The sequence below is a fragment of the Diuraphis noxia genome, unplaced genomic scaffold (assembly GCF_037042655.1).
Source record: "Diuraphis noxia isolate RWA-SAM2 unplaced genomic scaffold, SU_Dnox_SAM2 contig0002, whole genome shotgun sequence".
In the NCBI taxonomy this organism is placed as follows: domain Eukaryota; kingdom Metazoa; phylum Arthropoda; class Insecta; order Hemiptera; family Aphididae; genus Diuraphis; species Diuraphis noxia.
Window position 1 is genome coordinate 35,255,631 of NW_028301712.1, and position 13,668 is coordinate 35,269,298.

Below are 13,668 nucleotides of genomic sequence, written 5' to 3' on the forward strand. Positions count from 1 at the left end.
TCAACGGCGGCGGCGCGGCGGCGGTGGCGGCTGGCGTCGACGACGGGTAGAAATATAAATGGCCCCGCGTGACGGCCGCCGTCTGCACCACCCGGCGGCGGCAGCAGCCGGTGTGTGCGAGTGCGCGTATTATAATACATGTACCGCAGCCGCCGTCGCCGCCGCCGTGCACACCATAATAAACGCGCTGTTGTAGTTGTGTATTATGGTATAGTACGTGTGTTGCGCTACGGCGACTGTCGGCACTCAACAGTGTGCCATCCGTACGCGTTCGTCTCGCACGTGTTACGAAGTGTTGCGTTTTCGCCGCGCCGTCCGACTCCCGTCGCCGCGGCCAAAGTTTCCGCGCGCGAGGCCGCGTGTTCGTAATATTAATACTATTTATTACTATTATCATTATTTATTATTATTATTGTATACTACGACACTGTCGTATATTTTTCAAACACCTTTACCATTCTGTCACTATTTTCCGCCGTAAATTATTCACGAACGGTTTACAGCCGGCTACGTATGTGATATAATAATTATACTATTATGTTTTTGTCCACCCCCGACGACGTGACGTGCGTTCCCGACCGTGCAGCTGACAGCGCGTACTTTTATTAAACCGATTAATTGAAATAATTAAAATAAAATATAGTTCTGTTATACACCTCGCTACACGCTTGTCCACAGCTTTGAGCTTCCGCGTGTCACGGTACTGTCGTGATGGCCGTCCGCAAGTGTATCGTCGCCGTGTTATGTGTTGTAATGACGACTTTGGCGACCACCGCGCTAGCAGCTCGGAAACAATCGCCTCTGATCGAAGACAACGCTTTGCCCAAGAAACCGTACAGGGTGACAGGTACTATACCTCTTTCTCTCTCTCTGTGGCCAATTCCCCTAAATAAAATAAAACAATACATAATACCTAAATAAATAATTATAATATTCTGCACTGTGTTACGCATGTAACGTATTACAAGTGCATATTTTGTTTCCCGCCTTTTACTTTTACTCGACACGCGCCGCTGCTCGATGATAAGAGAGCCGGCCGTTGTTTTCGTAAACCGAATTTTTGGCATTTTTACAAATATGCGCCTCCCTCGTCGTCCCCAGGGCTATCGCAATTTATTCGTTCCGATTTTATTTTTAGCGTTTATTATCAGCGTGAGTTCTCGATGTTTACTATAGGTATATAATATAACGCATTAACGCGTATAATATTATTATGAAGTTTATATTTGTACATCCGTGAACCACATATTTTACCGATATATTAATTATATTATGTAGTACGATGTTATAAAAACAATATTTGTCTGTTTACCTCTATTAACGTCTTTTCTCTACTCGTCCTCGGTGGATCAGTCTTTGCTGCAGTATCATCACGACCGTCTCGCTTGTCGTAATTGTATACATAATAATATTATGTATTTATTTTAATAAGAGTTTAAAAGAGTTTTCTCTATAAATGCATTTCGTGCTCACACGGTGCATTGTATTCCACGCGATGTTATCCTCGAGTCACACATGTGCACACGTCCATAACCCGTGCTCTCCAGAATTTTTATGCTATTATATTATTCTTTATGCTTTACGTACGCACCACATCTTATAGAACACCTACTTTTATGTTAGAGTTGATCTGCGTAGCCTTTTATTGTGATCGTGAGAATTATGGATTTCTCAAAACGTTTATATCTACTAACTAAACGCGCTATCTTTTATTTACAACTATTATTTTTATGGTATCTATTGACAGTTAAAACGTTTCTTGAATTGTAGTTTTTTAGCTACGCGTAACGGCCTTCGGCTAGAAATGTGCCCAAACGTATACATAAATCGTTTAGCGAAATATTTTATTCAGACTGCGGAAGAGCACGCGATGGTGCATTTTGATAGATTAAAACTTCAGACTAAATATAATATTTACTTAGCATTATTTAAAGCCGTAAAGATAATATAATTTTCAAAATATTGTTTGACATATGAATGGTATCTATGCATTATGAATATTGTTCAAATTTAAAAATAAAAAATAAAAAGATTGTTTTTTGGAACGAGTAGAATAGATTAATTATTTTTAAAAAATTTTCAATTTTTAATTTAGACTAATAATATTACTAGCTAATTTTTTATCTTTGTGATCCATTAAATAGTAATAATATTATTAATATTTATCAATGATAAGTACATCTTTAGGTATGTAGTATATGGTCCATTCCACAGGATACGAAAACTAGTAAAACGTAATTAGGTTAGTGTATTTAGTTAGGTAATTGAAAAACTTACTGTTAAGTATATTTTATTTAAATTAAATTTTTTTTTTTTTAATAATTTTTAGTGTTCTATATCTAATGTTGATATTTTTATGTTGTGTTCGTGTGTCTTAATTGGAAGGACTGAAATAACTTGGGTATATGATATGAAATAAATCAGAGAATTATCCTATTCTTATGTTTTTATTATAAAGGTAATAACTAATAATTCATATAATAGTGACTAAATAGTTGTATACAGCATTACTCCAAGTCTCCAATAATACTATACGTAAATAAATAAATTTGGAAAGTACCTTTTGCATACCAGTATAATCACATGTTTTCACAATTCTATTATATTATAATGCATTAATTTTAAATTTTATTAATTTATTAGTCATATGTGAATATTAACAATGTTTTAAATAGTTTTAATTTATATCAATCAAAATATTTAACAGTTTTAAAAATAATAAAATAATTTAAGATATCAAATTTCAAGTCATCGAGGTATCATAAAATATTACAGAATCCTTACAATCAAATGTAAGTAATTTTGAATTTGTCAAAAATAAATATTTCTCTTATTTAAACGATTGCAAACTAGTTATTAGGTAGTAAATATATTTTAATTAATTTAACTCAAGCGTACAGTAAACATTAAACATCTGTAATCAAGTTAGCAACTTCCCTCCACTAATATTCATCCAAAAATAATAAATCGCTCTGGCTTGCACTTTATAGTTTATATACATTTAAATATTAGTATATATATATAATCATTAATATTGTATTATACATACATTATATTTAAGGACACACCGTAGTCTCGTAAAACTGCCAAGTAATCACACAATTATACACATCCATCGTGCATTGGGCGTCTAGACGTGGCCAACGACTTCGATACGCATTTTGCACCTACAACATATATTTCATAGGGTATCCCACAAATATGTTTGAACCAATTTGGCGTACATTCCGAATAAATACTCGACCGAGACGATTTTAATTGTATACTTGTGTTGTCGTGTGTACTGTGTAGCATTAAAGCAATGTTGTATTCAATTTTTACAATTAATATTTTATATAATAATCAGACCAGTGGCATTGGCGTATTTAATATTTTTTACGGGGTCCACATAATTTTACAAACATATAACTCTGGGTTACATTTGTGATCATTTTAATAACCCCGTATTTTTTTTTATAAGGAATTAACATCGTTTTAGGCCTATAATTGGAAGGAGTCTAGACCTCTTGGTCTCCTTCCGTAAATATAATGCCACTGAATCAAACAATTGAAACTTTTATATTATTAGTTTTTCATACGTAACCAACATTGGTCGTATTTGTAATCCATTCGTCATATTATGCATTATTCTCTGCAGCGTAAATAATAAATAGTAATTGGAATAGATAATTTATTTCAGCGTAAACATTTTCAACTCATCACTAATGTATTTGAGCTACTACTTGATGATAAGTAGTAATTACTGTTAATTTTATTAACTAATTTATGCCTGTATAGTGTTTTTAAAGGCTTAGTATTTGAATAGCTAATAATAATTATTTAATAGACTGAAAAACATGCAATTTAAAATCATAAAAATTATTATTTTTGCATTAGCACTAATAAATTGTTTGAAGTATCTACTATAGTTACTGTCAGTGCTTGAATTGGGAAAAATTAATTAGAGGAGTTGAATCCAACGATTTAAAAACTGTGTTCCAAGTGCACATTTAATCAACACAAACCGGTGTAGGGCTTCCCCCCCAACCCCCCTTCCCACCACCCACTTTGCGTACATTTTGAATACTTACGATGTTTTTAGATAGTACCATCACACATTTGTATTTGTGCACCATATTTATTCTGTGGACCATAGAAAAGCACGGTTGTAGATATTAAACCGTATATCTTAAACCGTGTAGAAAATATGTAATACATTATTAAACTATAACATCAAAAATAATTTTGATATGAAAAATAGTAAATTTTTTTTATATAATTGACATTAATTAAAAATCCATATTTTATTAAAAATTATTTCGGACATTAGTTTGTACCATCCGTTTAAGTAAAAAAAAATAGTAGGGGTGTGCAAAAAAGAAATTAAAATAGTAGGGGAGCTTCAGCCCCCCTGCACCTCCCCCCAAAATTCGAGCATTGGTTACTGTATCTATTAAGAGTTTTATAACTCGCGATTTTTCCCGATGATTTAGATTCAATAATAATAATGATACCGATGAACAAGCGGATTAGGAAGGTATTTTACTTGGAGATTCAATATAACTACAACAACATAATATTGTGTTTACATAATGATTATTGTGTATGATACTATGTCTATATCATTCTATTCTCAATCGTCCCAACGAGTGCTAAAAAGTAAAAACACAAAATTTATATATTATGCTTTTATCACATTATTATGTAACACAAAAGCTCTCCCGTTATGGAATTTTCGGAGGAATAACCATTATCCCTTTCACCACTATTGCTGGTACCAGTACACACGATATATAATCTATTATGCATCATGTTATGCATTCATAAATAATACAATGAACGTCTTTTTGAACCATTCAACGGTGCAGTACAAGCGAAGCGCCAGTGGCCAATATCTTCCGGTCTCCGGATGGCCTGCCCGTGAATTCGATTTTGTCAATGGCATCGTATTAACTCCATTAAGTTACCGGTCGTCAAACATACGTAATATTATTGTACAATGCCAAAATTTTACTCGCACACATACACGAGCAACGATTTTCTTTTTTATTATAACGATGATGTTTTAAAGTTCACTGAGCCGTATACAATTGTCAAATAATAATAAATTATTCGCTTTTATATGAGGATATAAAATAATAAGTGTGAGATAAAAATCCAGACATGCATAACCAATTATAATAACAACAAATCGTTATTATCGTGTACGACACGCCGTTTAAGGTTTAAATATACGACATCATATTACCATTATAATATGAGGTGCTATTTTTCCCACTCGATTTGACCGAATGTTTTAATTCATAATGATATAAATACAATTTAATATAATATAATAATATTATAATATGTAGTGCATGCGTGTGTGTATAACCGGTCATACCAAATAAGAAATGAACGAAGACGCTGTTGCGTGCATAAAAACGGCGGGTAAACGTTGACGTCGCCGCCGCCGCCGTCGTCGTCGTTTTCCAGTCACCGGCCGGCGCCAATCTGTTTCACGTCATAGCCGGCTGGTGGCGGCATACACTATAATATACAATATATTATCCACTGAACAATAAGAACTCCAACGATAATAATCATTAGTATAAAATACACCCATCGTCGTTGAGATGAATAAAAATAGACATTAACGTTATAAAGTAATAATTTTTTTTTCCTGAATAATGAAAGTTAGGCACTCACAAAGTAACGAAACCTGCAAAGAATTAAATGAAAATATAAAAAGCGGGAAATTCGTGGATGTCGCTCTGCTGTACAGACGTACAGTAGGTTACAAATGGGTTACTGTAATGGATGAAATTAAATCTGAATCCAATGATGTATCATTGTATACGAAAAACGATTCTGAGTTGAGACGGTTTATCTGTTAAGGATATATTATAGATTATTAAAAATATTGAAATCATAAATTTAAAAAGTCGCTCAAATGTTTTGAAAATTTTACCATGTCTAGGTAAGGCTAGTATAAGTAAACGACCCAAATTTCAAGTTTTTACTAATGTTTTTAACCGAATTACAACAAAAAAACTACCAAAATTTAAATGTCCATAAATATTAGCTCAAAAATTGATAAAATATCTCAAGAACATTACCTTTCAGAAAAGATGCTACACTTGATATTTTTGAGCTAGTTTAGAGGGAGAAAAAGTGTTTACAGAATAAAAAAAAAAAATAAACATCATTGTAAAACCAATACATTCCTCGCTCTGCTCAGAATATAAAATTTACAAAATAGTGTAACAAATTAATACATATGTCTATATATATAGACGTATTATACTGCAGTCTGCAGGCTGTATTTAGTGGGAGCTAAAATGTAATTTTTTTAATCCTGCGATTATCTACATCCTATTTAATTATTTCCTATAAATAATATTTTATTTTGTAATTTGTTACCAGTAATTATAATATTATAACATGTATTAACATAAATACATTATCCGTACTAAAAATTAAAAGCGATCTGAACTTCGCCTTCAATTACAATATTATAATTTACATGAACTCACAAATCACGATCGAAAAAAATTTTTGAATTTTTTCCATTTTCATTTTTAAACACTTACGTAAAGTTATGAAGTAAATACGCGGAAATTAAATCGCATTTTATCATAAAAATTATTTTTTAAAACCAATAGGTACATTTTTTTTTATGAATGATTTGGTGGTTTTTTTATTTTCTTGGGCGGCAAATTCCTAAATATTGTTTGTAGGTACGCGAACAGTTAATCTCCGCATCATATTATACCTACTAAATTATTATGATGATAGCATTACCTACTCATAAATTATATTCTTCTCTTTTGTGTGCTGTTGCCTGTTGGTCAGCGGACGAAATCAATTTTTGCATTATTGTATTTTATACAAACAGTCGACCGCCTTGGTTATCCCGACTGGCGTATTTTGTGTTTTAAAGCTATTATTAATTTAATATAATATACTATATTATAATATTATATACCTGTACACAGTCTCTGGCTATTATTCTAGATTTCATTTCGGGGATGGTCATTACTTTAAACAGTTTAAACCGTATACGCGGTATACCGCAAGCCCCATGCATTGTGTACCTGTATATACGTATTTGTATTCTATGATAATATTATATTGTATAGAGTAATAGACAATAAAATAATATTCAGCTGGAGAATAGTTGCACCGTTTGAATCAACCAACCTATACAATACAACTGCAGGATCAATAATTTTAGTTACCCGTTCTCTGTATGTAAAAATATCAAAATCTTGCTCGTTAAAATCTAATTTCTGAGCGCAAAAGTTATAAATATTTTGATCTTTAACCATCTTTTTCGTCGGTTTTATTGCTTGCCGGGCGTACATGCCATGTACTATAATATTAAAAAAATATTAAGTTATACACTCAAATAATTATTGTTGTGATGCAAAAATATACTTATAATAATGACAAATTATTTTTAAAAGATGTTCTGTTTACAATCACTGGTATATTAGTTATTATTATATGAACTATTTTCGAGTTCAAGACATCGGAATACTACGGACATCTGGCGTAAGCTTCTATCGTTTAACGACTTAACCTATATTGTCCTATTATTTTCCCATAGTATAGTATTGTCTTTTGTACCAAGTTCGGTATTCTCTTCATTTTTACGTTATTATATACTTTTAACGAATTTTACTTCACCAAAATACATGGTAACATAATATGCTGCCAATACATAAATTAACCGACGATAATAAATTTGCCATGTACATTGTACATGTTGTATAACTTATAGGATAATACTAAAAATCGTCAACGTATATACGATTATTATACCTTGTCAGAGGCGGGTTTTATCTAGGGATGGATCAGGGGTGAATTGAGATTGAAAAATTGGGCTTTAGTTAGGTATATTTTATTCCTTATGTTCTGAATCGTTTAGCATTTATTTATTACTTCTTCATTCAAACTCTGCCGTGTTCTGGTTTCTTTTTGTGCCAACATTTTACTACTTTCGAGCCTGAAATTTACAGGAATCATATTATTATAATTTATAAACCTATGGGTACCGGATTCATAAATAATATGTAGTAGTATAGTACCGGCAATCACTGTAGCTCGGATGTACAACTGCCATTTATAATATAATTGTAGGTATACATACGGTATAATGTTTATAAGTAGACAAGCGTCTTACTAGTAGGGAAAGTAGGGGAATTATTGTAAAAATATGATGTCTTCAGTACAGAGATATTTATCAATATTAAGAATTACTAAAGTGCATAAGAAATGTTTAATTAATTTTCGTATTTATAAATTTTAAAAGTATGAAAAAAATATCCTAGGTAGTGAAATGAAAAGTGAATAAACTTCTAATTTATTTCAATTAAAATTCTTTTAATTATTGCATTTAGTATATCAGATTATATAATATATTATAAACAATTAAACAAAATATATAAAATATATTAGGAGGTAAACAACATATACCATATTATGTCATTACCACATCACATTTGGCCGGTAATACCACTTTAATAGTTTTTTTGAAATATTAAACCAAATAAACCAACTTAAAAACCATAGGTACTATTTAGGTGAATCATGATCACATAATTGCAATCCTCCTAATATTTAGAGGTAAATAAAACCATTGATGTAGAAAAAAAAAATTAAAGCTCTTACCTTCAGACGATTTTCAATTTTTAAAAACATTAGATCGAAAGTGATAACAAACTTTTTGTGAAAAAAATTGTGCTTATAATTTTAAAACAACATTTATCAAATAACGTGAAAATCTAAATTTTAGCTATTATATTTCATGAGATATGTCACTGACCGATATTACCCACTGGCCGCCATTCCCCTACGTTCCCCTAAGCGCTAACCAAGTGATGTCATACATTGGTCATTATATGATGACCCTTTATATTGGTATTATGTAAAATTTCAATCTACAATATTTTAAAATAACAGTTTGTCATTTAGCATTATTATTATTAATCTTGAATACAGTGACGTAATTATACTTACCTTCCTATAGGTATGGTGTGATTAAATTAATATGTAGAAAATAGGATTAAAAAATGGTATATGATTGATTTATGACAATCTGAACACGTGAAAATATCGTGAAATGATTTAATTCAAGTGAGAGAGGGAGCTTAATATATCGAATGTAAGCCATCGCCATATTACCTATGCGTTTGTATGTTGCATCCACATTGTTTTGCCTAATCTATTCAACTGGACCAAAACATTACTATAATGTTATCATATTATATGATTTAATACTTAATAGTTGATAAATAGGTACCTACTTTATAATAGTTTTAAATTATAATAATTTATTTGATCGAGAAGAATATTCCAAAAAGTGTTTGTTGTTGAATTATTTTATAATTTTAAAGTTCAAAGTGAAACTTATTATTTTGTCTATAAACGTATCTGTGAATTGTTGTGTTTAGTGAACGTTTGCAGAAAACTGCCAGTAAATAATAACATTCTAAAAATAATAAATAGATAAAAATTAAGATACTGTTTTATCGTTGGATAATAGTAAAATAATTATTAAAAGTTCTAGTAAGTATGAGCTGATAAAATATATCCTATTAATATCGGTTAAAAATATTTACATGGTAGATAATTATTAATTAAACAAGTGTCGGTGATAACAAATTTGGGTCACTTAAAAGTCTCTTAATAAATTGTTTATATTGTTGACTTGTAGAATTTGTGCACCTTAGTCCTTAGTATTAAAGTAATTATTATGATATGGACCAGTTTCCCTACAAATAAATCATGACGTTCCAAATTTTGTTTTATGTGTTATATTAGAAGTTTTGAACAAATATATGTTATCAATTATCATTTAAACAATTTCAATAGCTTTATAAATGTTCAGAACATAATAGAGTAACACATTTTCTACAGGGTCAATACCAATTACACAAAATATTTCGTATAAAGTAGATACGAATATGATTCAATTTGTTTGTATGTACGCGACTTGCGGAAATGAGCCTTATGAGGACGCACGCTACACCCGCATATGTTGTCTCCGTCTTACAAGTGCGTAACATAGCAAATTATATGCTCAGAAGATCAGGTTGAGCTCCGTTAGTTTAAAATTAAGAGTAAATTGACTTCTTACAAAAATTAAAGGTAGCATTATTATCAAGGGCATGACGTAGGCTTTTTATTATATTTTAATTTTAAAGTGAGTTATGTGCATTTTAAGATATACAAACAATTTAAAATTTTAAAATACACATAACTCACTTTAAAATTAAAATATAATAAAAAGCCTACGTCATGCCCTCGATAATAATGTTACCTTTAATTTTTGTAAGAGGTCAATTTACTCTAAATTTTAAACTAACGGAGCTAAATGTGATCTGCTGAGCATAAAATTTGCAATGTTACGCACTTGTAAGACGGAGACAACGTATGCGGGTGTAGCGTCCTCTTAAGAATAATCAAGATAATTTTGAATTTTAAATTCATGTACCTACTACTAATTGCTAAAAATCTAAATTATATATTAATTTTTCGTTTAAAATGATGAATTGATATTTCTACTATTATAATTCTCATGTGTAAAATATACTTTACCTATAGGTACATCTTAATATTTATGATTGATGAGGTTATAAATTATAATGGGATTATAATTTATAACTGTTATTTAACTTATTTCTATAATACAAATTACAATACTTTCATTCTTAATGATTATTTAATAATGATTTATGTGTGAAGTGTAATAATATGTTATGCATAATGTAGTAATGTTAAGTATACTTAACTTAGGTTAAAATATATTTTGAATAAAATCTCAAAATTAGTAAAAAATGATACAATACACATGCTTACGTCATATCATAAAAAGAGTGTTTAAAAGTTTGGAAACGTTCATTAGACTAATTAGAACTGATAAACGATATTATGATATAATTATTTATGAAATGATTAAATATTTTTCCTAAGAAATGTAAGGCAGTGCAAATATACAAACAGTAATTAAAGCATTTCCAAATTTATTGAACACCTTAAATCCATTATGTGTCTACTTATGTATACCAGTGGTATGTGCCTCATGGCTTGAAATTATATTGTATTATAATTAGGGTTCAGGACACTTGTTGGCTGTTGCATTTGCTTATTATTTAATAATGACTGCAGAAAAGTCTAAGTAAGATATAATTTTGTTTCTATTTATAACGGATTGAAATACAAAAATTTTAATTGCATACTTTTGGATATTTCGCCGTTTTTTCGAGAAAATCGCATATTTCATAACTATTGGGAATTTAATGGTTATTCATAGCATATTTACACAGTTCCCATTTAAGATTGTTAAGTAAATTTATTTTAAAGGATAATATTATTATTTATTTTACTTTCATGAATCGGTATTAATATACCTAATCATAGAACGAGTCATGATAGGGCAACTAGGGAAAGCGAACATACACAGTAATATAAATGTTAATAGTGTAATTTTTTGATTTATTATAAACTTATAACTTATAATAAATCAAATTGCTTAATCACCATTAAAAAAAATATTCAGTTGCATATTTTTGAGTATTTTTTGGTTATTTTAAGTGCATATGTGCAATATTGTGCATGCATATTTCCTACAATTTGTGTGCAATAATCCTCGAACCCTAATTATAATTACTTAGACTTTTGATCTCCCAATAATTAAAATCGAGCTGACTAACGAATTTCAAAAGAAGATTAATTAAAAAAATGTTTTATAGTTTTAATCAATAAATGTAATATATGAGTACTTACTTTTAAATTTTATATTTAAATAAATAATTAGTATATTTTTTAAAAGTATATTATATCTAAATAATAGCCAAACTTAATTTCACATATTATTTTGATAATGTTTCATATAACTAAGGTCGTTTCTTGAGTTTATACATAATAGTTGTGTGTATTAAATATCATTGTGATTCCCAGATTATGATATAATGCTCACTACGTCACTACCTATGTAAAGCCACTATTCCAATTAACTTTCAAGGATTGTGGGTGGTTTTTGTTTTTAGAGCTGTATTTAGTAGAAAATCAATTATGTCTTAGCACATTACTTTTTAGGTATTATTAAATATAAGTACTATATAATTGTAGCAGTTGGTAGTTACATTATTTTCAATAAAAACATAATATTATTCTACTTATATAATACTGGTTATATATTAAAATATATGATAAAATAAGTATAAATGTTTAGACGTATAGTTGTGGGTAGTGGGTGGATAGCTGTTAATAGTTTTTGAGTTGCTTTACTCAATTTTCTATTATATTCGGTTAGGTTAGGTTTATTAATAATATTAATTGACATTTATATTTATATATATATATATTTATTTATACTTTAAACTTAAAAATTAATAATGTTTTGTAATTTAAGGTATAAATATATTGGGTAATATAGGTATATTTAACGTAAGTATAAACACTTCGTTTTCTAACTAAAAAAATTGAATTATTACTATCCTAAACTATTCGTCTGCAGGATAGCCAGGGTAGATGTAGCAATACTAATATAACAGACAACAGTGTAACATAAACTATGCTGCAACCTTTGTACGTTTTTGATGCATATATGTTGTATACATTTATTTTTTATTGATCTCTTTTAAAACTTCAGTAGCAGATGCCATTAGTATAATACATAATTTATTACTCGTTACGGCCGCCACACAATAGATTGTAAGTTATATTATTGTAATAAATTATGTTTTTAATTAATGTAGGTACCTAGTTTGATTTAATTGGATACTCTGTACAAAAGTAGGCATAACTGGATTGAAAAAAAAAATTTAACTAAGGAGTCATCGAATAATGGTATTTATATAAAGCCGTAGCGATGAAACTGTTTGTGTTTCTTTTTGTCCAGACTGCAAGATCTAGGGGCGTATTTATAGGGTTGACTGAGGGGTGTGGGAATTTTTTTATATGTTTTGGTATAATAAGATATTTTTAATAATTAAAATATTATACGTTAACATTGTTTTCTAAGAAAAAATAAACAAAAGTTTGACCAATAAATTATAATACTATATACCTCTTATTTGGTGACTAACTAAAACTGTACTTTTTATTTTTGATCATGTAAATATGAAATATTTTATATACTTTTTATTTTTGGACACGTAAATATGAAATATTTTAAAAACATTTATCTAATTAGATTTTAATACAAATACAATATTATATATTTATACATCAAAAATGTGATTTAATAAGAGGTTTATAGAAATAGAAAGTCATAGAATTATTCATTCATAACATTTAGGTAATTAGGTTATAATTACATTATAAAATGTTTAGTAAACTAAAACTATAAATGCCATCAGTGTATATTAATATATTATGATATATTATATTGTATAATAATATATGTATTGTACCATAATAATATCTATACTATTTGACTATATAACATCGTGAATCGATTAATATGTATAACATTTTGATTTATAACCTGAACATATATTTTTTTATATTTAAAAATATACAGAATCGAACTATATATTCACGAAAACTTGAAACATGTCACTCGTCCAACTATGTAAGCTAAAATACACACATTTTTGAAACAAAGAAACAAATGCATTTATTTCTAGAAAATTGAATTTAAAAAAAAAAAATAGCGGGAAAGTGGATATTGCTGTGCTGTACAGTAGGTTACAAGTG

General features: G+C 29.2%; 1 protein-coding gene across 1 annotated transcript in view; it reads left to right on the forward strand.

The window, feature by feature from the left end:
• The first annotated feature begins 230 nt into the window (after nucleotides 1-230).
• The window catches only part of sog (chordin short gastrulation), a 32,274-nt gene continuing 18,836 nt past the window's right edge, over nucleotides 231-13,668 (forward strand). Inside the window, exon 1 of the mRNA XM_015517640.2 lies at nucleotides 231-847. Within this exon, the coding sequence (XP_015373126.2) occupies nucleotides 712-847 (136 nt within the window). The 5' untranslated portion in view covers nucleotides 231-711. The remainder of the gene's footprint in view (nucleotides 848-13,668) is intronic.